Source organism: Lampetra planeri, chromosome 61 (genome assembly GCF_965212315.1).
Source record: "Lampetra planeri chromosome 61, kcLamPlan1.2.h2, whole genome shotgun sequence".
NCBI lineage: Eukaryota > Metazoa > Chordata > Hyperoartia > Petromyzontiformes > Petromyzontidae > Lampetra > Lampetra planeri.
In genome coordinates this window covers 422,528-449,123 of record NC_136167.1, presented here as the reverse complement: position 1 = coordinate 449,123, position 26,596 = coordinate 422,528, and the positions used below count along the sequence as shown (strand labels likewise).

General features: G+C 53.1%; 2 protein-coding genes across 2 annotated transcripts in view; one reads left to right on the top strand and one right to left on the bottom strand.

Annotated features, from left to right (window-relative positions):
• The window catches only part of RALGPS1 (Ral GEF with PH domain and SH3 binding motif 1), a 76,365-nt gene that overhangs the window by 10,778 nt on the left and 38,991 nt on the right, over nucleotides 1-26,596 (top strand). The window contains 3 exon segments of the mRNA XM_078619140.1: nucleotides 1,407-1,496; nucleotides 3,044-3,136; nucleotides 4,192-4,318. Of these exon segments, the coding sequence (XP_078475266.1) occupies nucleotides 1,407-1,496; nucleotides 3,044-3,136; nucleotides 4,192-4,318 (310 nt within the window).
• ANGPTL2 (angiopoietin like 2) lies at nucleotides 6,415-25,640 on the bottom strand. The gene is made up of 13 exons (XM_078619083.1): nucleotides 25,634-25,640; nucleotides 23,139-23,258; nucleotides 22,530-22,608; nucleotides 21,162-21,264; nucleotides 21,017-21,115; nucleotides 18,590-18,700; nucleotides 16,173-16,525; nucleotides 14,724-15,133; nucleotides 14,028-14,228; nucleotides 13,325-13,521; nucleotides 11,449-11,585; nucleotides 9,999-10,132; nucleotides 6,415-9,751 (listed from the first exon to the last, which is right to left on the bottom strand). Exons 1-13 carry the CDS (start codon nucleotides 25,638-25,640, stop codon nucleotides 9,552-9,554), a joined length of 2,151 nt encoding a protein of 716 aa, XP_078475209.1. The 3' UTR covers nucleotides 6,415-9,551.

Below are 26,596 nucleotides of genomic sequence, written 5' to 3'. Positions count from 1 at the left end.
CACCCACTCGTTCACCCACTCGTTCACCCACTCATGCACCCACTCAATCACCCATTCATTCACCCACTCAATCACCCACTCAATCACCCACTCATTCACCCACTCATTCACCCACTCATTCACCCACTCATTCACCCACTCATTCACCCACTCAATCACCCACTCATTAATTCACTCATTCATTCACTCAATCACCCACTCATTCACCCACTCAATCACCCACTCATTCACCCACTCATTCATTCACTCATTCACCCACTCATTCATTTACTCAATCACCCACTCAATCACCCACTCGTTCACCCACTCATGCACCCACTCATTCACCCACTCAATCACCCACTCATTCACCCACTCATTAATTCACTCATTCATTCACTCAATCACCCACTCATTCACCCACTCATTCACCCACTCATTCACCCACTCATTCACCCACTCATTCACCCACTCAATCACCCACTCGTTCACCCACTCGTTCACCCACTCGTTCACCCACTCATTCACCCACTCGTTCACCCACTCGTTCACCCACTCGTTCACCCACTCGTTCACCCACTCATTCACCCACTCGTTCACTCACTCATTCACCCACTCATTCACCCACTCATTCATTCACTCAATCACCCACTCATTCACCCACTCATTCACCCACTCATTCACCCACTCAATCACCCACTCAATCACCCACTCATTCACCCACTCAATCACCCACTCATTCACCCACTAATTAATTCACTCAATCACCCACTCATTCACCCACTCATTCACCCACTCATTCACCCACTCATTCACCCACTCATTCACCCACTCATTCACCCACTCATTCACCCACTCAATCACCCACTCAATCACCCACTCATTCACCCACTTATTAATTCACTCAATCACCCACTCATTCACCCACTCATTCACCCACTCATTCACCCACTCATTCACCCACTCAATCACCCACTCAATCACCCACTCATTCACCCACTCATTCACCCACTTATTAATTCACTCATTCACCCACTCATTCACCCACTTATTAATTCACTCATTCACCCACTCATTCACCCACTCAATCACCCACTCAATCACCCACTCATTCACCCACTCATTCACCCACTTATTAATTCACTCATTCACCCACTCATTCACCCACTTATTAATTCACTCATTCACCCACTCATTCACCCACTCAATCACCCACTCAATCACCCACTCATTCACCCACTCAATCACCCACTCATTCACCCACTCATTCATTCACTCATTCACCCACTCATTCATTCACTCAATCACCCACTCAAATCACCCACTCGTTCACCCACTCAATCACCCACTCATTCAGCCAGGTCACTATAAAGTGAGACTCCTCTGAAACCATCCGGGGTGGGTTTGTCGCTCCGTGCGTTGTGCAGGTGAGCTTCTGGGTGGTACGGGAAATCTTGAAGGCTCGCACTCTCAAGATCCGGGCGGAAATCTTATGCCATTTCATCAAAATCGCCAAGGTGGGACGTTTAACGAAAATATATTTTTGTTTTACCAGGTCAGGCCCCACTGAGCCGCTAGTTGTTATAGCTCTTTTTGTAGGAGCAACCTGGCAATCACAAATGATAGGTGAACGACTCTTTTGTTCTTTCGGTAAAGTCACGTATAAAGATAAAGTAATAAATTAAATACTAGCATACGACGTTTCGATTGCAGCACAAGCAATCGTCATCAGGTATAAATGAAATAGAAACACAAATCTAGTATACTTAGAAATGTAATGTAATACAACAGAGTCGGATAACATAACAGTCAACAATTCTAGATTTGAAGCTTTCGTGACTGCAAGGATTCATATTCTTAGGTTTTTTCGGTAAAGTCACGTAGGTAAAACATCAAAATTAATAAAAATAAAAGTAAAATATTAATTTTGATGTTTTACCTACGTGACTTTACCGAAAAAACCTATGAATATAACAGTCAACACCCTCTGTTGTATTACATCACATTTCTAAGTATACTAGATTTGTGTTTCTATTTCATTTATACCTGATGACGATTGCTTGTGTTGCAATCGAAACGTCGTATGCTAGTATTTAATTTATTATTTTATCTTTATACGTCACTTTACCGAAAGAACCAAAGAGTAATTCCTGCAGTCACGAAAGCTCCAAATGATAGGTGAACGAAGTGGCCGATCATCGTGTGGACATTTGTAGGAAATGTTATTCCATTTAATCAAAATCGCCAAGGTGGGAGGTCTGACTCGCGAAAACAAAAATTTTCTAAGTGGAGATCATTTTCAGATGATGTTGATGTTGCTGTGATGGATGTTGGTGATCTTGTTGATGTTGATAATGTTGATGATGTTGATGATAATGTTGAGGATCATGTTGTTGTGATTGATAATGTTGTTGTTGATGATGTTGGTGGGGTTGATCTTGTTGATGTTGTTGATAATGTTGTGGTTGGTTTTGTTGATGATGTGGTTGATGGTGTTGATAATGTTACTGTTGTTGTGGTTGATGTTGTTGATAATGCTGATGTTGGGGTTGTTAATGATGTGGTTGATGGTGGTGATAATGTTACTGTTGTTGGGGCTGATGTTGGGGTTGATGTTGGGGTTGATGTTGGGGTTGATGTTGGGGTTGATGTTGATCATGTTGATGTTGATCATGTTGATGTTGTTGGGGTTGACGTTGTTGATGTTGTGGTTGATGTTGTTTATAATGTTGATGTTGTTGGGGTTGATGTTGTGGTTGATGTTGGGGTTGATGTTGATCATGTTGATGTTGGGGTTGACGTTGTTGATGTTGTGGTTGATGTTGTTGATAATGTTGATGTTGTTGATAATGTTGATGTTGTTAGGGTTGATGTGCTTGATCTGGTTGTCAATGTTTCGTCTTTTTGTTGACGTTGATAATATCGCAGATGCGTTCGTTGTTGTTGTTAACATCATTGTCATTTATACGCGTTCGTTAATCCCCCCCTCACCCCACTTCGCTCAAGAAATGCTCACAAGTGACATCATCACATCTCTACCCCTCTATTGATGGTGGTTCTGCAGAAGCTGCATGAGCTCAAGAATCTGCACGCTCTCATCGCCGTGCTCTCAGCCCTGCAGAGCGCCCCCATCTTCCGTCTCGCCAAGACCTGGGGGGTACGAGCATTTAGGCCCGCACGCAACAAACAAAGGCAAAGATCCCCCGTGTAGCCTGTAACGGAGCGTCGGGGCAAGTGCTGTTTGCGAGTAGCAGCACCTGCGAAGGCTACCAGCAGTGTGGCACACGAGGGGGTGGGTGGCCAGCACCACGCCCGGCCGCCTTTGATAGTCAGTATAGAGACTCATAGATACCCACAGAGATCCAGACTAATAGAGATACACAGAGACTCATAGACACCCATAGAGACCCAGACTAATAGAGATGCACAGAGACTCATAGACACCCATAGAGATCCAGACTCATAGAGACCCAGAGACTCATAGACACCCATAGAGATCCAGACTAATAGAGACCCACAGAGACTCATAGATACCCACAGAGATCCATACTAATGGAGACGGACAGAGACTCATAGACACCCATAGAGACCCAGACTAATAGAGATGCACAGAGACTCATAGACACCCATAGAGATCCAGACTAACAGAGACCCACAGAGACTCATAGACACCCATAGAGATCCAGACTCATAGAGACCCAGAGACTCATAGATACCCATAGAGATCCAGACTAATAGAGACCCACAGAGACTCATAGATACCCACAGAGACACCCGTAGACTCTGTGAGATGCACAGAGTCTCATAGATACCCATAGAGACCCAGACTAATAGAGACGCACAGAGACTCATAGACACCCATAGAGATCCAGACTAAGAGAGACCCACAGAGACTCATAGATACCCATAGAGACCCAGACTAATAGAGACACACAGAGACTCATAGATACCCATAGAGACCCAGACTAATAGAGACCCACAGAGACTCATAGACACCCATAGAGATCCAGACTAACAGAGACACACAGAGACTCGGAGACCTCATAGAGACCCATAGAAACGCTCAGACTAATAGAGAAATCACGACGACGACGATGATGATACACCCACTCGGCTTGCTGTTATCCGCTGTGAAATTGTAGTTGATTTCTCTGCGTCTACATCAGCAGCCCAGACGAAAGAAAAATTAAAGATGATTTCCCTTCTTCCCAGCTGCTGAGCCGCAAGGACAAGGCGTCGTTCGACAAGCTGGACTACCTCATGTCCAAGGAGGACAACTACAAGCGCATTCGGGAGTACGTGCACAGCATCCGCATGATGCCCTGCATCCCGTACCTCGGTAAGCCCCCGGGGCCCGCCGGGACGGACCAGCAGCAGCGGAGGGTCGGTGGATCGCCGTGTGAATGTCGTGAGGTTCCCTTCCCCCCCACCCACCCCCCACCAATCCGTGGGTGGACGTCGAAGAGCTCCCGGTACCTTGGCTCTGCCAGGGGCGCCACGGTGGCTATGAGATGTTGACTACCTCGCCTGGTGTCCAGGAAATTGTGGGTTCGATTCCGACCCTGATACCTGCTGTGTATTTGGAGTTTGCGTGTCTCTCTCTCTCATCATCACGGTGGCTAGGAGATGTTAACTACCTCGCCTGGTGTACAGGAGGTCGTGGGTTCGATTCCGATCCTGACACCTGTGTATTTGGAGTTTGCGTGTCTCTCTCTCTCATCATCATCACGGTGGCTAGGAGATGTCAACTACCTCGCCTGGTGTACAGGAGGTCGTTGGTTTGATCTCGACCCTGACGCCTGCTGCTGTATATTTGTAGTTTGCGTGTCTCTCTCTCTCATCATCATCACGGTGGCTAGGAGATGTTAACTACCTCGCCTGGTGTACAGGAGGTCGCGGGTTTGATCTCGACCCAGACGCCTGCTGCTGTATATTTGTAGTTTGCGTGTCTCTCTCTCTCATCATCATCACGGTGGCTAGGAGATGTTAACTACCTTCGCCGGCCGTCGCAGAGCCTCGCGGTTCGAATGCGGTCGGGGGCCGTCCCGGTTGTTGCAGAGGAGGTTGCCGATTTGTTTGATTGCTTATTTATTCAGACCGCCGCAACGCCGGCGCGCTCCGTCCACGCGAGAGGCGTCCCTCCCTCCCCCGCGGTGAAGCTCACGCGGGCCGGCGGTGGTCAAGTGGCGACGTTATTTATTTGGTAAAGTGACGTAAACGAACGCCGACTGCGGTGGGGTCGGTGGGGGGGCGGGGACGGGGAAAAACGTGAACACCCCGTCGATCTGCCCTCCCTCGCCCCCCCCCCGCGAGATAAATCGTCTGCGCGTGAACTAGCGAAGGAATTAATTAATCCGAGCGTGTGCCAAGGTTTCTCTCTCGAACACGTGGTAAGCATTCATCACGGCGAGATCGCAGCTCCATACGGAAAATGGAGTTCAATTATATAATTCATTCAAGGACAGTGCATATCATTATCATCATCAGAGTTGTTTCTTTTTGTTTGCATTTTGACTGCTTGTGTTGTGGTTATTGCAAACATGATGCCTTGTATAAAGGTGTCAGTTTTGTACCAGTTGAAAGGGTTAACACCTATTACTATATTTTGCCACTGGTAAAGGAGATGTCTCATAGTGTAAATGCTTAGCCCGAGCTCTCAATACTCTGATAGTGCGCTGTCTTTGAGTTGTACGCCTTTTGGCGTCATCTGGTCCAACACCAATGGAGACTAGGCTCTAAGAAAAGCTGTCTCGGGTGTGGACCAATCAACTTCAAGGACAGTGCATATCATTATCAGAGTTGTTTATTTTTGTTTGCATTTTGACTGCTTGTGTTGTGGTTATTGCAAACATGATGCCTTGTATAAAGGTGTCAGTTTTTGTACCAGTTGAAAGGGTAAAAACCTATTACTATATAATTAATTCTATATATATTTTTTTACTAACACAAACCCACACTCGTGTTCTTTCAAAGTATCCCCTTTCGACATCACGTATATTTTCAGCAGCGCGTCGTTCCAGTTTTCCGCGCGCCCGAGTCGCTCGCATCATCTGCCGAGCACACGCGCTTGGCAGGCTCGAGAGAGAGAGACGCACGTAGGCCGAGGCCCCCACCGCCGCCACCGCAGATTATAAACGATCCCTCCTGTAGCCCACACAGGGGCGGGGACGGTGAGCGAGCAAGCGCTGTTAACGAGCACCTATTGAGGCCGGCACGGCGTGGGGTGGGTGGTGCAGTGTGGCCGGAACCACGCTCATCCGGCCCCGCCGGCGGTGTCCGTTGGCACACGGCGTCAGATACACGCGGTGGGGGCGGAGGTGGGGTGGCAGCCACGCTGACGTCGTCACGTGGTTTCACTCATCCGCCGGAGATGCACGCTCGGTGACGCGCGGGCGCGCTTGGCGTCTCCGAATCGGGGTGCGGAGGACGCGGGGAAAAAAACGAGGAATGGTTTTTATTCGCGCGCTCGTCGCAGCGAAAGGCGAGGTGGAGAGACGCGGCGGGGGCAGCTCCGATTCGGATTTAGTCAACGCAGGAAGATATGAAGCGGTAGCGTGGGTCGGACTCTGTACACGCGGTGCATCGTGTGCTGTGTCGTAGTGTATGGAAGTGTATAGTAGTGAGTACGTGTGTTCTTTCGCACCGTACGTAGCCAGCCATGCCAGTTGGAGGTGCAGTGTTGAGTTTGGGCAATGATAGTCTATGGGTAGTGTTGAGTCTATGGGTAGTGTTGAGTCTATGGGCAGTGTTGAGTCTATGGGCAGTGTTGAGTCTATGGGTAGTGTTGAGTCTATGGGTAGTGTTAGGCTATGGACAGTGTTGAGTCTATGGGCAGTGTTGAGTCTATGGGCAGTGTTGAGTCTATGGGTAGTGTTGAGTCTATGGGCAGTGTTAGTCTATGGGCAGTGTTGAGTCTATGGGCAGTGTTGAGTCTATGGGCAGTGTTGAGTCTATGGGCAGTGTTGAGTCTCTGGGCAGTGTTAGTCTATGGGCAGTGTTAGTCTATGGGCAGTGTTGAGTCTATGGGCAGTGTTGAGTCTATGGGCAGTGTTGAGTCTATGGGTAGTGTTGAGTCTATGGGCAGTGTTAGTCTATGGGCAGTGTTAGTCTATGGGCAGTGTTGAGTCTATGGGCAGTGTTGAGTCTATGGGCAGTGTTGAGTCTCTGGGCAGTGTTAGGCTATGGACAGTGTTGAGTCTATGGGCAGTGTTGAGTCTATGGGCAGTGTTGAGTCTATGGGCAGTGTTGAGTCTATGGGCAGTGTTGAGTCTATGGGCAGTGTTGAGTCTATGGGCAGTGTTGAGTCTATGGGTAGTGTTGAGTCTATGGGTAGTGTTGAGTCTATGGGTAGTGTTGAGTCTATGGGTAGTGTTGAGTCTATGGGTAGTGTTGAGTCTATGGGTAGTGTTGAGTCTATGGGCAGTGTTGAGTCTATGGGTAGTGTTGAGTCTATGGGCAGTGTTGAGTCTATGGGTAGTGTTGAGTCTATGGGTAGTGTTAGGCTATGGACAGTGTTGAGTCTATGGGCAGTGTTGAGTCTATGGGCAGTGTTGAGTCTATGGGTAGTGTTGAGTCTATGGGCAGTGTTAGTCTATGGGCAGTGTTGAGTCTATGGGCAGTGTTGAGTCTATGGGCAGTGTTGAGTCTATGGGCAGTGTTGAGTCTCTGGGCAGTGTTAGTCTATGGGCAGTGTTAGTCTATGGGCAGTGTTGAGTCTATGGGCAGTGTTGAGTCTATGGGCAGTGTTGAGTCTATGGGTAGTGTTGAGTCTATGGGCAGTGTTAGTCTATGGGCAGTGTTAGTCTATGGGCAGTGTTGAGTCTATGGGCAGTGTTGAGTCTATGGGCAGTGTTGAGTCTCTGGGCAGTGTTAGGCTATGGACAGTGTTGAGTCTATGGGCAGTGTTGAGTCTATGGGCAGTGTTGAGTCTATGGGCAGTGTTGAGTCTATGGGTAGTGTTGAGTCTATGGGCAGTGTTGAGTCTATGGGCAGTGTTGAGTCTATGGGCAGTGTTGAGTCTATGGGTAGTGTTGAGTCTATGGGTAGTGTTGAGTCTATGGGTAGTGTTGAGTCTATGGGTAGTGTTGAGTCTATGGGCAGTGTTGAGTCTATGGGTAGTGTTGAGTCTATGGGCAGTGTTGAGTCTATGGGTAGTGTTGAGTCTATGGGCAGTGTTGAGTCTATGGGCAGTGTTAGTCTATGGGCAGTGTTGAGTCTATGGGCAGTGTTGAGTCTATGGGCAGTGTTGAGTCTCTGGGCAGTGTTAGGCTATGGACAGTGTTGAGTCTATGGGCAGTGTTGAGTCTATGGGCAGTGTTGAGTCTATGGGCAGTGTTGAGTCTATGGGTAGTGTTGAGTCTATGGGCAGTGTTGAGTCTATGGGCAGTGTTGAGTCTATGGGCAGTGTTGAGTCTATGGGCAGTGTTAGTCTATGGGCAGTGTTGAGTCTATGGGCAGTGTTGAGTCTATGGGCAGTGTTAGTCTATGGGCAGTGTTGAGTCTATGGGTAGTGTTGAGTCTCTGGGCAGTGTTGAGTCTATGGGCAGTGTTGAGTCTCTTGTCAATGTTGAGTCTACGGGCAGAATGTATATTTGTTGAACTTATTTCTCACCGTACATAGCGAACTGTGTGAAACATTGGTTGGTACAACCTAAAATAAGTAGTTGTAGCCCAGCTGCGACTCCTATTGTTTTTGGTTTTTACCGCCGTTATAAAAGTTGCGTCTGAAATTGTACCAAATCGAAGGAAGATGCACCAGGAAGATCACATCGGTGATTGTCATGGGCACTTTGGCCCTAAAGATAAATAACGTGATGACAACAACATTGATGATTTTTTTTAAACCGCAGTTTTGCTGAGCACAGGGCCACCAACGGCCCACAAAATGCCAAGCGGCCGAAGTTGTAATCGATAAGATTCAAACACGACCCTTGAATTGAGCAATGTGATGACGATGATAACACTGTTTATAGCCTGACGTGGAACACGATGCTGCTGCTGCTGATGATGATGATGACGATGGCGACATCGTCAGCGTCGCATCCCATCCGAAGCCATTCCATTAACACGGGCGCTGACAATAATCCACAACACGGCAGTCAAGTAGAAAACGAGGGCGATCGATAACAACGACTGGTCGACGATTAGGTGATTATGATGATGATGATAATAACGCTGTGATGTAGCCTGACGATGCTGCTGCTGATGATTGAGTTTAACACGAAGGCTTGTATCACCCGTAATACAAATCGCGTAAATATATTTTACGCGATCTAACCCAAAAAAAACCTGTATTATGATGATGATGCTGATGATGATGCTGACGAGAACACGGATATACCAAGCTGATGACGACGATGACGACGACGACGATGATTTGCTATGGCGATATTGGCAGCGTCGCGTCCCAACCGAAGCTATTCCCTGACCACGCCCGCTGACAACAATTCGCGACACGGCAATCTAGTCTAAGACGAGGGCGATCCATAACAACCACGGCGACTCCGACCGCACGCATCGATCGTCGCGACGGTAGCCACCCCACCACCGCCACCACCTCTCCCGCCCGCCACTCAGTGGTAGAAGTTTGGGTTGGGCCGTATCATGAGCACGATGCTCTTGAGCGAGTAGGCCGTGCCACGGAACGTCGTCCAGTAGGCGCCGTCTTGCTCGCTGCCCGCGTAGCGGCCGCCCTCGTACCACACGCCGTTGAGGTTTGCGTGCGAACACGCGTTGTACCACCAGCCGCCCTTCTGGTGGTGCGCGCAGTTCCCTGCGGCGAGGGGCGGGAGGGGTGGGGGGGAAGAGACGGGGCGTCAAGGACGAGCGAGGCGAGCGCGCTTGGTGAAGTGTAAAAAAAATGTACTCTTAGGGTTTTTTTCGGTAAAGTTACGTATGTAAAAAAATAAGAATAAATGAAAATGAAGCAATACATTTAAAAATAAAAAATAAGAATAAATGAAAATAAATCAATTAATTGATTTATTTTCATTTATTTTTATTTTTAATAAATCAATCACCCCTGAAGGCGTCGTTGTCGCGGTCGTAGGTGCTGAACGGCTTCCCGTGGTGCAGCCCCATGGAGTCGCCCGCCGTGCCGCGGAAGTGGCCCAGCCTCAGGCGGTAGTTGTCCTCCTCGCTTTCCACGCGGAAGCTACGCCCAGCGCGGAGAGGGGAGAGGGGATGAGAGTGGGAGATGAGGGGGGAGATGAGGGGAGGGGGAGGGGAGATGAAAGGGGAGATGAGAGGGGGGTGATGAGGGGGTGAGATGTGAGGGGCGAGATGAGAGGGAGGAGATCAGGGGGGGAGATGAGAGGATGGAGATGAGAGGGGCGAGATGAGAGGGGCGAGATGAGAGGGGCGAGATGAGAGGGGCGAGATGAGAGGGGCGAGATGAGAGGGGCGAGATGAGAGGGGCGAGATGAGAGGGGCGAGATGAGAGGGGCGAGATGAGAGGGGCGAGATGAGAGGGGCGAGATGAGAGGGGCGAGATGAGAGGGGCGAGATGAGAGGGGAGGAGAATAGAGGGGAGGGGGAAGGGGAGATGAGAGGGGAGGGGAGTGGAGGAGAGGGGGAGGGGAGATGAGAGGGGAGGAGCAGGGAGAAGGGGGGAGATGAGAGGGGTGAGATGAGAGGATGGTGGGGATGGTAGTCGCTCAGATGAGAGCAGGGGTTACCCCTCCGCCCACCACCCACCCCGCCAATGAAGCTCGAATTTTGGCCAAAATCCTTGTTGTTAACAAGTTCGTTCATTAGCTTTGACTGCGTGGGCTTGTCTGTCTTATCCGTCTTGTGTCTGTCCATCTGTTTCATTCGTCTGTCGTTCCGTCCCTCCGTAAAGGGGGGACGCACGGAAACGCCGGGATCCAGGCCTGCTGTGACTTTAACCGGATTCTATGTCCTAGATTTGAAGTTTTCGTGTCTGCAAGGGTCCACACTCTTTGGTTTTTTCGGTAAAGTCACGTAGGTTAAAAAAGAAAACAAATAAATTAAATCGCGACGACGTTTCGGAGGCAACACAAGCTTCCGTCAAGTGAAGAGGGCTCTCTTCACTTAATGCAGTCATTTTGCTGTGACGGTTCCACCTGAAGACGGAGGCTTGTGTTGCCTCCGAAACGTCGTGATTTAATGTATTTGTTTCCTTTCTTAACCTACGTGACTTTACCGAAAAAAACAAAGAGTATTCTCTGTCCTGTCGAGCCGTGCCAAAAGAGCCGTTCCGGACTGCGCGCGGATATTGTGACCTGTGGCCCCGTCAACTGACCGTCGACCTGCCTGAGCCGTGGGCACGTGGGACCCACGACAATCTACGTCGTGGCGACCGTATAATTCACAAGCTGAACGATGCGGTGATTTTTTTCCCGTTGGACGACGTCGCTTGCGACGGTCGGGCATTTTTCGGCGGGGTGCTCGAATCGCGGCGGTGGTCGAACCCCGGTGGCGGTGGATTCCCGGTGGCATCGGCGGTACCTGCCATACTCGGCGAAGGCGCGACGCCCGTCCCAGTCCTGCAGCGCGACGAGCAGGCGGTAGTTGCGCTCGCTGGTGAGCGCGTGCATCGTTTGGAGCCCCAGCCAGTGCTCCTCCTCCACGCGGCCAAAGCCGATCTGATCGCCGACGCAACCGGCACACACGACTCTCCATCGCTCACTCGCTCGCCGTTTCTCTCGCCCGCTCGTTCATTCGTTCGCTCACGGAACTCGCTTGCACGCTCGCCACGCCGCTCGCTCGCTCGCGCATTCATTCACTCGCTCGTAGACAAAGTCCCTTTTGCACGCACCTTTACATCATACGCACCTAGTTTACACAACAAAGGCTCATTCCTAACAGCGTGCTTCAGCCGCACCGATCCTCACAAGAATAATATCCAGGGCCTACCTTGGCTCCTCCCACCCTCAACCAGTATATATACAAGGACCGTTTTCTTGGAATCTCTCTCACTTGATACAGCTATCGTGCTGTGACGGTTCCACCTGAAGACGGAAGCTTGTGTTGCCTCCGAAGCGTCGTGATTTTTATTTTACTTTTATTAATTTAAATTTTTTACCTACGTGACTTTACCGAAAAAACCTAAGAATATAAAGATCCCCCCCCCCCCGCCCGCCGCCTCCGTCTAGCCTCAACAGACTGTTGGGGTAAGTGCTGGTTAGCGAGCAGCGCCATCGAACAAAGACGGTGGGCACCGCATCGCGCGCTTTCAGAAGCGCTTATGCGGCCGTCTGGAACGCATTTTTAAATCATCGTCGTCTAGATTGACAAACTCATTTGCTTTTTGTGTTTAGTTTATTATCTTTTCCCTGCACCTCCAATTAACACGGTTGGCTACATACGGTGTGAAACAAGTTTAACGTACACACTACCCATAGACTCAACACTGCCCATAGACTCAACACTGCCCATAGACTCAACACTGCTCATAGATTCAACACTTCCCATAGACTCAACACTTCCCATAGACTCAACACTTCCCATAGACTCAACACTGCCCATAGACTCAACACTGCCCATAGACTCAACACTGCTCATAGACTCAACACTACCCATAGACTCAACACTGCTCATAGACTCAACACTGCCCATAGACTCAACACTGCTCATAGATTCAACACTTCCCATAGACTCAACACTGCTCATAGACTCAACACTGCCCATAGACTCAACACTGCTCATAGATTCAACACTTCCCATAGACTCAACACTGCCCATAGACTCAACACTGCTCATAGACTCAACACTACCCATAGACTCAACACTGCTCATAGACTCAACACTGCCCATAGACTCAACACTGCTCATAGATTCAACACTTCCCATAGACTCAACACTTCCCATAGACTCAACACTTCCCATAGACTCAACACTGCCCATAGACTCAACACTGCCCACAGACTCAACACTGCTCATAGACTCAACACTACCCATAGACTCAACCCTGCCCATAGACTCAACACTGCCCACAGACTCAACACTTCCCACAGACTCAACACTGCTCATAGACTCAACACTGCCCACAGACTCAACACTGCCCATAGACTCAACACTGCTCATAGACTCAACACTGCCCATAGACTCAACCCTGCCCATAGACTCAACACTGCCCACAGACTCCACACTTCCCATAGACTCAACACTGCTCATAGACTCAACACTGCCCACAGACTCAACACTGCCCATAGACTCAACACTGCCCATAGACTCAACACTGAACCTCCGATTATCACGGTTGGCTATGTACAGTTCGAAAGAAACTCAACACACACACACACGACATGTTCTTCACGAACGGAGGGAAGGGGGGTGGGCAGTGGAACGAACAAAAACTCGTCCTCCCCCCCCCCCCCGTTACCTTGTACGCGTCCCAGTCGCGCGTGAACGAGACGGCGCCGTCGCTGCGCCGCTGCACCACGGTCCAGCCGCCGGGGTCGCGCTCCTGGTCGCACCACGCGTGCCGCAGCAGCGGGCTGCCAGCGGCCGGGCGCAGCAGGTAGCGCCCCGAGCGCCGGTAGCCGGCGTCCCACGCCTCCTGGCAGTCGCGCCATGGCCCTGCCACACGCGGGAGGCCGACGGCCGTGTTAGTGGGAGCGGGGCCGCGGTAAGGGTGGCGGCGGTGGCGGCGGTGGTGGTGCTGGCGGTATCGTTACCAGTGGTGTGAGCAGCAGCAGCAGCTTCGTTGGTATCGGCGGTGTCAGTACTGTCAGCAGTGTCGGCAGCAGCAGTGTCATTTCCATAGGCATCATAAAGAGTGTCGTTTGCATAAGGATCATCAGCAGTGTCGTTTGCATGGTCATCGTCAGCAGTGTCGTTTCCATAGGCATCTGCAGCAGTGTTGTTTCCATAGGCATCTTCAGCAGTGCAATTTACATAGGCATCAGCAGTGTCAGCACAAGCAGCAGTGTCAGTGGTGCCACGTGTTATTGGTATCTGTAGTGGTGTTAGTTGTCACGATGTGTGGATGTTGAACTTTTTTGGCGCCACCGCACGTAGCCGAACGCGCTCATCGGAGGTTCGAGGGAAAGAAGAACAGCGACACACAGAGAGGCTCCGATCACCTTCCAGCACCACGTGTGGCTTCTCCGTGGCCCTCACCGCCACCCCGTCCGGCGCGGGCGGCACGGCCGCGTCGCGGGAGCCGTGCCGCATCACCGCGTTGTCCGGTGCGGCGGCCGCCCCCCCCCCGCCGCGATTCCCAACCTCCCGGCCACCGTCACTCCCGGGCGCCCAGTTCGCGCCGCCGCCGACGGCGGAGAGTCCTTGGGATGAAGAGCGACAGGGGACACGTTCGGAGCTCCGTTCGGCACCGGCGCCATCGCCACGAAGGCGGTGCGAGAACTTTACGGAGACACCGGGTTAGAGTGTCGTTGCCTGCAAGAAAAACTAAAATAATAAATGGCTCTATCGGCACCGAGGCTGCCGCAAGGACACGACGGAGCCGGCCCTCGGCACGGTTTTGGCGCCGGCCATCGTAGCGCGGCGGTCGTGTTGCCACGGTTCCCTGCGGTGAGTAACAGCGTCTGTAGAAACGACGGCGCTGCTGCTGCTGCTACGCCTCTCTCTAAATACAATGACTCAGAGCCGCTCGCGCGTTTCGAGATTCGGCGGTGAACCGGGACACGCCCCCCCCCACCCCCACACCCTGCGACTCGCAGACGACTCGGAACGGGGAAAGGGTGAATTCCCTGTGATCTCTAAGTCGGCTCAAACCGTGACCCCCCACCCATCCCCGCATCAAGCGGCATGCGCGCCACCTTGCTTCCCCGCCCATTCATCGCCGGCACCGTGCTGCCGTCGTGCCGTCTGCGTCGCCAGCGCCGGGGTTCGCTCGCTCTCGCGTTCTCCAGTCGCCAATCTCCCCGCGGCGTCACCACCTCCTCCACCTCCGCCTCCACCTCCTTTGCCGCAACCGTACGAAGTTTCCGAGCCGGCAGAGTCCCCGCCGTTGGGCGTCGCACGCCAGGCGCGGTCCGGCGAGGGGATCGGCGACGCGACGCTGCCGCCGTCAGCCCCTCGCTCCGCCGAGGGCAGCGACGAGGTCGCGCGGCGAGGGTCGGGGGGCGGTGGCGGCTGGGCGTCGAGCGGCCGCTGGTGGCAGCAGCGCAGGCCCAGGCGGGCGAGCGTGGCCGTGTGGTTGCCGACGGTCTCCGACAGCGCGTCGTAGCTGCACGGGTTTCGGGGTGGGGGGGGGGAGAGCGGGTGGCAAGGATTGGTGGGTGACTGGCGTGCGTGCGAGCCACCAACCGTCGTCACGTGCGTGGGCAGTTGACCGTCTCCTGGCTTTTACTGCCTGGGTGCGACAGGCAGTAGTGGAGGTGGCGATCCTGTATATTTGAAGTTTGCGTGTCTCTCTCAACATCATCATCACGGTGACTAGGAGATGTTAACTACCTCGCCTGGTGTACAGGAGGTTGTGGGTTCGATCCCGATCCTGACGCCTGCTGCTGTATATTTAGAGTTTGCGTCTCTCTCTCTCTCATCATCACGGTGGCTAGGAGATGTTAACTACCTCGCCTGGTGTACAGGAGGTCGTGGGTTCGATCCCGACCCTGACGCCTGCTGCTGTATATTTGGAGTTTGCGTGTCTCTCTCTCATCATCATCACGGTGGATTGGAGATTTTAACTACCTCACCTGGTGTACAGGAGGTCGTGGGTTTGATCCCGACCCTGACACCTGCTGCTGTATATTTGGAGTCTGAGTGTCTCACTCTCTCATCATCATCACGGTGGCTAGGAGATGTTAACTAACTCGCCTGGTGTACAGGAGGTCGTGGGTTTGATCCCGACCCTGACACCTGCTGCTGTATATTTGGAGTTTGCGTGTCTCTCTCTCATCATCATCATGGTGGCTAGGAGATGTTAACTACCTCGCCTGGTGTACAGGAGGTCGTGGGTTTGATCCAGACTCTAACGCCTGCTGCTGTATATTTGGAGTTTGCGGTGTTTCTCTCCCCGTGGTCGCGTGGATTTTTCTCCGGGTCCTCCGTTTTTTTTCCCTCCACATTTAGAAAACGTGTGTATTAGAGTGTAAGTTTCCACGTGCTGATGATAATCCTCTTGGTTAAGCTATCAATCGTGGCGAGGTCGCTTCTGAAAAAGAGCTACATAGCTCAGTGGGCCTTAACCTGGTAAAATAAAAAAAAATACTTTTATTAGTTCAGTTTGAAAAATCCGTTGTGTGCCCACAGCGCGTGCGACTCACGTGCTCTGTATGCGCACGTAGTGTCCGTGCAGGCCCAGGCTGTGCGTCTCCTGCTCGCTCACGCGCTTGTGCAGCTCCGAGCGAGCCGCGTGGAGGGTGCGGCCTTGCCTAGATCCACCCTGACCACCGCCGCCGCCGTAGTCACCGCCACTGCCACCGCCACGATCCAGCACGGTCTCGCGCAAGATGCGCGCGTACAGCGCCGTGACGCGCTCCCCCACGGCACGGCCTGCCCGGCGGAGCGCCTGCACCGCCGCCCGTAGCCCTACGCCGCCCCCGGTAGTGCCGGTAGTGCCACCGGTAGCGCCGCCGTCTCCGCCGGCCGCCGCCGCCGCTGCCGCCGCCAAATCCTCCTGGTCAGGATCCGGAGAGGCGTCTCGCGGTGTTGATACTCGCGCATAGGATGGGGTGACCACTCGCAGCTCCGCACGGACAGATGCAAGAATCCACTTGCCGTGCTGCGCGAACAACTCTCGGCCTTCCCGCAGCCAGCAGCAACCTGACAGTGCCTGCTCTTAGGTTTTTTTCGGTGAAGTCACGTAGGTAAAAAAATAATTATAGAATAGTATCTTCTTGGTTCTTTCGGTAAAGTCACGTAGAATGTGACTTTACCGAAAGAACCAAGAAGATGAATCCCTGCAGTCACGAGAGCTTTCAATCGAAAGATAGAATAGTAATGAACGAAAATAACTAAATTAAATCACGGCGTTTCGGGGGTAACACAAGCTTCCTTCATCAGGTGTAAAAAAAAAAGGCACAGCAAAATAACGGATGAAGGAAGCTTGTGTTGCCTCCGAAACGCCTTGATTTAATTTAGTTATTTTCATTTATTATTATTTTTTTATCGTTATTTTTTACCGACGTGACTTTACCGGAAAAAAAACCTACGAGTATGAATCCTTGCAGTCACGAAAGCTTCAAATCTAGAACTGACAGTACCTGTCATTCCCAAGTCCTAGCCAGACCCAATCTTGGAATCCTCATTCATCAGGGGAATGTGCGGCGTGGGGGGATAGATGGTAATTGAGAGCGTTCCCGGTATGAAGATATGAAAAAGTTGAGACTGAGAAATCCTTCCCTTCTCATGAAGTTGCACCCTGCTTGTACGTATGTACGTTGAACTTCTTTCGCACCGTACGTAGCCAACCGTGTTGAACGGAAGCGCAGTGTTGAGTCTATGGGCAGTGTAGAGTCTATGGGCAGTGTTGAGTCTATGGGTAGTGTTGAGTCTATGGGCAGTGTGTAGTCTATGGGCAGTGTTGAGTCAGTGGGTAGTGTTAGTCTATGGGTAGTGTTGAGTCTATGGGCAGTGTTGAGTCTATGGGCAGTGTTGAGTCTATGGGCAGTGTTGAGTCTATGGGCAGTGTTGAGTCTATGGGCAGTGTTGAGTCTATGGGCAGTGTTGAGTCTATGGGCAGTGTGTAGTCTATGGGCAGTGTTGAGTCTATGGGCAGTGTTGAGTCTATGGGCAGTGTTGAGTCTATGGGCAGTGTTGAGTCTACGGGCAGTGTGTATGTATGTTGAACTTCTTTCGCACCATACGTAGCCAACCGTGCTAATCGGAGGTGCTTGGGTGGGCAGCTTGGATGGGAATTGATTTATTTTGAGAGAATGCTCGCTTGAGCCAGCTAGATTTTGACTCGTGACGTACAAACTCCACCCGCTCACTCTCGCACTCATTCAATCACTGGCGCGGTGCCCTTCATCGCAAGGCAACCAGTGACCACCAGGGGCCGCTAGTGGCCTCAGGTGGCCTTGAGTGCCCGCCCCGAACGAAATGTGTGGTGGCCCTCACGCTGATGATGATATCTTCACGGCGAAAGTGCCCCCCTTCTGAAAATGAGTGAAGAACGCTGCTCTATCAGAACTGGGCGAGAGCGTTCAAACTCCACACAGAGAGGGCACCCGCACCGGGCATCGTACCCCATGGCTCCTCCTTGCTGCGAGCGTGATCGTCACACTGCCACCCCACCCCGTCTCTCTCCCTGCCACCCGCCCTGCCTCCAACCCTGCCACCCACCCTACCACCCACCCTGCCACCAGCCCTGCCACCAGCCCTGCCACCAGCCCTGCCACCCGCCCTGCCACCAGCCCTGCCACCAGCCCTGCCACCAGCCCTGCCACCAGCCCAGCCACCAGCCCAGCCACCAGCCCTGCCACCCACCCTGCCACCAGCCCTGCCACCAGCCCTGCCACCAGCCCTGCCACCAGCCCTGCCACCCACCCTGCCACCAGCCCTGCCACCAGCCCTGCCACCCACCCTGCCACCAGCCCCACCACCCACCCTGCCACCAGCCCTGCCACCAGCCCTGCCACCCACCCTGCCACCCGCCCTGCCACCAGCCCTGCCACCAGCCCTGCCACCCACCCTGCCACCCGCCCTGCCACCCATCCTGCCACCCGCCCTGCCCACCCACCTCGAACTTCTCGCCGATCTCCGTCGAGTCGTCCAGGTCGGAGAGCTGGCGCTGCAGCAGGGCAAGCTGGCGCCCGTGGGTGCCCAGCTCAGCCCAGAACTTGTCCACCACCTGCAATAGAGCAGTGCCTCCAAGTAAAGATACGAGCAAGGCATTTGTACATCGTGGTAAAGCTGCGAGCAAAGCGTTATATACCTCGTGACAGAGCTACTAGCAAGCGTGTTAAACTAGCAAGGCATTATACACATTGTAGTATAGCTGGTAGCAAGGCATTATACACATTGTAGTATAGCTGGTAGCAAGGCATTATACACATTGTAGTATAGCTGGTAGCAAGGCATTATACACATTGTAGTATAGCTGGTAGCAAGGCATTATACACATTGTAGTATAGCTGGTAGCAAGGCATTATACACATTGTAGTATAGCTGGTAGCAAGGCATTATACACATTGTAGTATAGCTGGTAGCAAGGCATTATACACATTGTAGTATAGCTGGTAGCAAGGCATTATACACATTGTAGTATAGCTGGTAGCAAGGCATTATACACATTGTAGTATAGCTGGTAGCAAGGCATTATACACATTGTAGTATAGCTGGTAGCAAGGCATTATACACATTGTAGTATAGCTGGTAGCAAGGCATTATACACATTGTAGTATAGCTGGTAGCAAGGCATTATACACATTGTAGTATAGCTGGTAGCAAGGCATTATACACAGTGTAGTATAGCTGCGAGCAAGGCATTATACACATTGTAGTATAGCTGGTAGCAAGGCATTATATACATTGTAGTATAGCTGGTAGCAAGGCATTATACACATTGTAGTATAGCTGGTAGCAAGGCATTATATACATTGTAGTATAGCTGGTAGCAAGGCATTATACACATTGTAGTATAGCTGGTAGCAAGGCATTATACACATTGTTGTATAGCTGGTAGCAAGGCATTATACACATTGTAGTATAGCTGGTAGCAAGGCATTATACACATTGTAGTATAGCTGGTAGCAAGGCATTATACACATTGTAGTATAGCTGGTAGCAAGGCATTATACACATTGTAGTATAGCTGGTAGCAAGGCATTATACACATTGTAGTATAGCTGGTAGCAAGGCATTATACACATTGTAGTATAGCTGGTAGCAAGGCATTATATACATTGTAGTATAGCTGGTAGCAAGGCATTATACACATTGTAGTATAGCTGGTAGCAAGGCATTATACACATTGTTGTATAGCTGGTAGCAAGGCATTATACACATTGTAGTATAGCTGGTAGCAAGGCATTATACACATTGTAGTATAGCTGGTAGCAAGGCATTATACACATTGTAGTATAGCTGGTAGCAAGGCATTATACACATTGTAGTATAGCTGGTAGCAAGGCATTATACACATTGTAGTATAGCTGCGAGCAAGGCATTATACACATTGTAGTATAGCTGGTAGCAAGGCATTATACACATTGTAGTATAGCTGGTAGCAAGGCATTATACACATTGTAGTATAGCTGGTAGCAAGGCATTATACACATTGTAGTATAGCTGGTAGCAAGGCATTATACACAGTGTAGTATAGCTGGTAGCAAGGCATTATATACATTGTAGTATAGCTGGTAGCAAGGCATTATACACAGTGTAGTATAGCTGGTAGCAAGGCATTATACACAGTGTAGTATAGCTGGTAGCAAGGCATTATACACATTGTAGTATAGCTGGTAGCAAGGCATTATACACATTGTAGTATAGCTGGTAGCAAGGCATTATACACAGTGTAGTATAGCTGGTAGCAAGGCATTATACACATTGTAGTATAGCTGGTAGCAAGGCATTATATACATTGTAGTATAGCTGGTAGCAAGGCATTATACACATTGTAGTATAGCTGGTAGCAAGGCATTATACACATTGTAGTATAGCTGCGAGCAAGGCACAGAGTACCTTGTGGGTTAGCTGCTAGCAAGGTATTGCATACCTTGTGATACAGCTACTAGCAAGGCGTACAGCCGTTTCAATATTGGCGAAAGAAAGTGTTTTGTCTATTTTTTGTGTTTTTCCCTTGTGATGAACATTGAGATAGCTCAACGAAGCGGCTTGTCATCACGTGGAAATATCTAGCAGCCAAATACTCTTGAGCGCGTGACGAAATGTGGAGAGAGAAATCCACGTGACTACGGGGAGAGAGACACGCAAACTCCAAATATACAGCAGGTGTCAGGGGTCAGGATCGAACCCACGACCTCCTGCGTACCAGGCGAGGTGGTCAACATCTCCTAGCCACCGTGATGATGATGAGAGAGAGAGGGACACGCAAACTCCAAATATACAGCAGCAGCAGGCGTCAGGGGTCGGGATCGAACCCACGACCTCCTGCGTCCCGCGCGTGGCAGAGAGCGAACATCTCCCAGCCGGCGCCACTCACCGCCGTCGCCGCGACGCCGGCGGGGGTCCCTGCGTCCTGGGGGGCGCCGGCCCCCTCATGCAGCACGCAGATGGGGCCCGCGGGCAGGTGGGGGGGGCACTACGAAGGTGTGGTGGCAGCCCGCGGTGGCGGCGGCGGTAGCCACGCCGGCGGTAGCCGCGCCGGCAGAGACGGTGGCGGTGGCAGCGGCGGTGGCGGTGGCGTCTCGCTTGGTGTCGTCGCGTAGCCTCGTTGCCGTGTGCACGTAGCTGCGGCCGCGAGCGACACGGGAGGGGAGGGGTGGGGGGGGAATGGCAATGGCGGTGAGAGGCTCCGGTTTTTATTTTTTTATGATTCTGACGAAGGGCGAAAGCGTTATTGTGCTGTGGGGTAGACTCATGCTGGCTAGACTCATGCTGGCTAGACTCATGCTGGGTAGACTCATGCTGGGTAGACTCATGCTGGCTAGACTCATGCAGGGTAGACTCATGCTGGCTAGACTCATGCTGGGTAGACTCATGCAGGGTAGACTCATGCTGGGTAGACTCATGCTGGGTAGATTCATGCAGGGTAGACTCATGCTGGGTTGACTCATGCAGGGTAGACTCATGCTGGCTAGACTCATGCAGGGTAGACTCATGCTGGGTAGACTCATGCTGGCTAGACTCATGCTGGCTAGACTCATGCTGGGTAGACTCATGCAGGGTAGACTCATGCTGGCTAGACTCATGCAGGGTAGACTCATGCTGGGTAGACTCATGCTGGGTAGACTCATGCTGGGTAGGCTCATGCTGGGTAGACTCATGCTGGCTAGACTCATGCTGGGTAGACTCATGCTGGCTAGACTCATGCTGGGTAGACTCATGCAGGGTAGACTCATGCAGGGTAGACTCATGCTGGGTAGACTCATGCTGGGTAGACTCATGCAGGGTAGACTCATGCTGGGTAGACTCATGCAGGGTAGACTCATGCTGGGTAGACTCATGCTGGGTAGACTCATGCTGGGTAGACTCATGCAGAGTAGACTCATGCTGGGTAGACTCATGCTGGGTAGACTCATGCTGGGTAGACTCATGCTGGGTAGACTCATGCTGGGTAGACTCATGCTGGGTAGACTCATGCGGGGTAGACTCATGCTGGGTAGACTCATGCGGGGTAGACTCATGCTGGGTAGACTCATGCTGGGTAGACTCATGCTGGGTAGACTCATGCTGGCTAGACTCATGCTGGCTAGACTCATGCTGGGTAGACTCATGCTGGGTAGACTCATGCGGGGTAGACTCATGCTGGGTAGACTCACAGGGGGGTAGTAGACTCACAGGGGGGTAGTAGATTCATGTGGGGGGGGTATCAGACTCACAGGGGGGTAGTAGACCCACGGGGTGTAGACTCATGGGGGGGGGGGGTAGACCCACGGGGGGGGGGGTAGACCCACGGGGGGGGGGGGGTGGGTAGTAGACTCGTGGGGGGGGGTAGACCCACGGGGGGGGGGGTGGGTAGTAGACTCGTGGGGGGGGGGGGGTAGTCGACTCACGCGTGCCTGATGTAGACGAACTCGGTCTCGTTGGCGTGCTGCTCCAGGCGCTCGACCCGCACGTGCGTCTCGTCCGTCGCTTGGTAGCCGACCACCGCGGCGGCGGCGGCGGCGAGTGACAGCAGCAGACACACGCACGTCCTCGCCATCCTGGCAAACACCAAGATCCACCACCACCACCGTAGCGACCTCACGGTTACCGTGGCGAACTCACCCCGACCTCGCGGTTACCGTAGCGACCTCGCGGTTACCGTGGCGAACTCTCCCCGACCTCACGGTTACCGTAGCGACCTCGCAGTTACCGTGGCGAACTCTCCCCTACCTCGTGGTTACCGTGGTGAACTCTCCCCCACCTTACGGTTACCGTAGCGACCTCACGGTTACTGTAGCGAACTCCCCTTGACCTCACGGTTACCGTGGCGAACTCCCCCCGACCTGACGGTTACCGTGGCGACCTCGCGGTTACCGTAGCGAACTCCCCCCCGACCTCGCGATTACCGTAGCGAACTCCCCCCGACCTCACGGTTGCCGTAGCGACCTCACAGTTACCGTAGCGACCTCTCCCCGACCTCGCCGTTACCGTAGGGCGGACGTCTTTCTCCCGCTCACCTGCCGCTGTCAATCCCTCCTCCTCCTCCTGTCCTGGCCGCAGTGAACTCGCGGTGGGGGGTGCGGCGTGGGCCGGAGCGCCACCGATGGTAACGACGCCGTCCTTGTTTCTCCGCGAGGCTTCAATGCGGAACCTCGTGGGGGGGCGGGGTGGGGGGCTTCTGGAGCGGTGCGTGCGTGCGAGCGAGCGAGCCCTCTCCTCCTCCTCCTTCTCTCCGTCTCGTCGGCGAGAGTTTCACTCGGCCTCTGGGACGCTTCTTTCCCTGTGCCGGGGGGGGCGGGCGATGGGGAGGAGCGGATTTTTTTAAAAGTAAAAAAAACTCGAACGCAACAAAGAGTCTTCGGCGGCGGCGGCGGCGGCGGTGTGTGTGTGTGTCACGGTCGTTATTTATATATTTACGTTGCTCACATGTGCGTTGCGTTATCTGTGCGTATCTGCGGGCGGTGGGGCGGGCGGGCGGGCGGGGGGGTATTGGCCCGTGAGAAGCGAGTTGTGCTCTGTGGGCTGTGGCTGCGTTTCTTTAGACCGAGGGGTGAGGAGGACGCCGGCTTCGCTCCGCTCGGCTTGCGAATCCACCAGCGGTGACGGACCCTTCACCCCCCCCCCCCACCAACAACCCCCTCCCCCCTTCGCCCCCCCCCCCCACCACCAACCCCCCCCCCTTCGCCCCCCCCCCCCACCACCAACCCGCCCCCCCCCGCACCCGACTGCTGCCCCTGTCCGACCCGAGCGTGGTCAACGGGTTCGCCGCAGTCGCGTATCGTGGTGGGGCAAAGCGTGTGTGTGCCGTGACTGCCGCGTCTTCCAAGACATCTGGCCGGCGCTCGGAGCGAGAGAGACGGGGAGAGCGAGAGAGAGAGTGAGCGAGAGAGTGACCGATAGAGAGAGCGAGAGAGGGAGCGATAGAGTGAGCGAGAGAGTGAGCGAGAGAGAGAGCGAGAGAGGGAGCGAGAGAGAGAGCGAGAGAGGGAGCGATAGAGTGAGCGAGAGAGGGAGCGAGAGAGTGAGCGAGAGAGACAGAGAGAGAGAGGGCGAGAGAGAGAGAGAGAGAGAGGGCGAGAGAGAGAGAGTGAGCGAGAGAGGGAGCGATAGAGTGAGCGAGAGAGGGAGCGAGAGAGAGAGACAGAGAGAGAGAGTGAGCGAGAGAGTGAGCGAGAGAGGGAGCGATAGAGTGAGCGAGAGAGGGAACGAGAGAGTGAGCGAGAGAGACAGAGAGAGAGTGAGTGAGAGAGACAGAGAGAGAGAGGGCGAGAGAGAGAGAGTGAGCGAGAGAGGGAGCGATAGAGTGAGCGAGAGAGGGAGCGAGAGAGAGAGACAGAGAGAGAGAGTGAGCGAGAGAGTGAGCGAGAGAGTGAGCGAGAGAGAGAGCGAGAGAGGGAGCGAGAGAGAGAGCGAGAGAGGGAGCGATAGAGTGAGCGAGAGAGGGAGCGAGAGAGTGAGCGAGAGAGACAGAGAGAGAGAGGGCGAGAGAGAGAGAGTGAGCGAGAGAGGGAACGAGAGAGTGAGCGAGAGAGACAGAGAGAGAGTGAGTGAGAGAGACAGAGAGAGAGAGGGCGAGAGAGAGAGAGTGAGCGAGAGAGGGAGCGATAGAGTGAGCGAGAGAGGGAGCGAGAGAGAGAGACAGAGAGAGAGAGAGTGAGCGAGAGAGTGAGCGAGAGAGCGAGCGAGAGAGCGAGCGACAGAGTGAGCGAGCGACAGAGTGAGCGAGCGACAGAGTGAGCGAGAGTGGCATTGAGCGAGCAATTGCAGGGCTGCACCTTAAACTTTTTATCGCAAGCAACGTTATTTTGTTTCCTCTCTGCGTCCGCGTTATTGACGAGCGTGTGTTGAGGGTTTCTACCCTGTCTTGGGTGTTTTTTGTTGCGTGGGTCGGTGTGGTGAAGTATGGTCAATCAACTGCCACCGCCACTCGAGACATAGACACAGAGAAGAGAGGGGAGTATTGGGTGGGTTAGTGAGTTGGTGAATGAATGGCTGGGTGAGTGGGTGGGTAGGTGGATGAGTGGGGGAGTGTTTGGGTGGGTGAGTGGGTAGGTGGGTGAATTGGTGAGTGGGTGATTCGGTGGGTGAGTTGGTGAGTGGGTGAGTCGGTGGGTGAGTGGGTGAGTGGGTGAGTTGGTGAGTGGGTGGGTGGGTGAGTTGGTGAGTGGGTGGGTGGGTGAGTTGGTTAGTGAATGGGTGGGTAAGTTGGTGAGTTGTTGGGTGGGTGGGTGAGTTGGTGAGTTTGTGAGTTGGTGAGTGAGTAGCTGAGTGAGACACAGACATAGACACAGGAAGAAAAGGCAGAGATCTGAGCCCCCTGTGAATCTGGGAGTTACAGAATTACATTCTCAGCTGTTGACTTGTACACCAAATGTAATGAAATGAGAGGAGGTGGGGGGAGGAAGTTGTTCTCAGAAATATTTACAAATTACTTCACTTGTCCACATGCATATCGAGTGGCACCCTCGCAGCGTGGATGGATTACACGCGTAAAATATAAAAAATATCTCACTTTGCATCACAGTAAGTTATGGCTTCTACGTGCCGGCCGAATCGCCCTTGAGAATCGCTTTCTTTGGCTTCGGTGCGCTTTGCTCGGGGAAATACGCTCCTGGCTCGGTGCATGCGAGTGTGAGCGAGTGTGAGCGAGTGTGAGCGAGTGTGAGCGAGTGCGTCGGTGCATGCGAGTGTGAGCGAGTGTGAGCGAGTGCGTCGGTGCATGCGAGTGTGAGCGAGTGTGAGCGAGTGCGTCGGTGCATGCGAGTGTGAGCGAGTGTGAGCGAGTGCGTCGGTGCATGCGAGTGTGAGCGAGTGCGTCGGTGCATGCGAGTGTGAGCGAGTGTGAGCGAGTGTGTCGGTGCATGCGAGTGTGAGCGAGTGTGAGCGAGTGCGTCGGTGCATGCGAGTGTGAGCGAGTGCGAGCGAGTGCGTCGGTGCATGCGAGTGTGAGCGAGTGTGAGCGAGTGTGTCGGTGCATGCGAGTGTGAGCGAGTGCGAGCGAGTGCGAGCGAGTGCGAGCGAGTGCGAGCGAGTGCGTCGTGCGGGTAGTTGGTGTTGGTCGCACAATCGACGCACCCTTACGAGTGGTCGCATTTCCCACTTGTGCGTGTGTGTGGACGTGTGTGTGTGCACGCGTGTGTGTGTGTGCACGTGTGTGTGTGTGTAGACGTGTGTGTGCACGTGTTTGTGTGTGTGTGCACGTGTGTGTGTGTGGACGTGTGTGTGTGTGTGCACGTGTGTGTGTGTGCGCGTGTGCGTGTGTGCGCGTGTGCGTGTGTGCGCGTGTGTGTGCGCGTGTGTGCGCGTGTGTGTGCGCGTGTGTGCGCGTGTGTGCACGCGTGCGTGTGCGTGCGCGTGTGTGCGTGTGCGTGCGCGTGTGCACGCGCGTGTGTGTGTGTGCACGCGCGTGTGTGTGTGTGTGTGCGCGCGTGCGCGTGTGTGCACGCGTGCGCGTGTGTGCGTGCGCGTGTGTGTG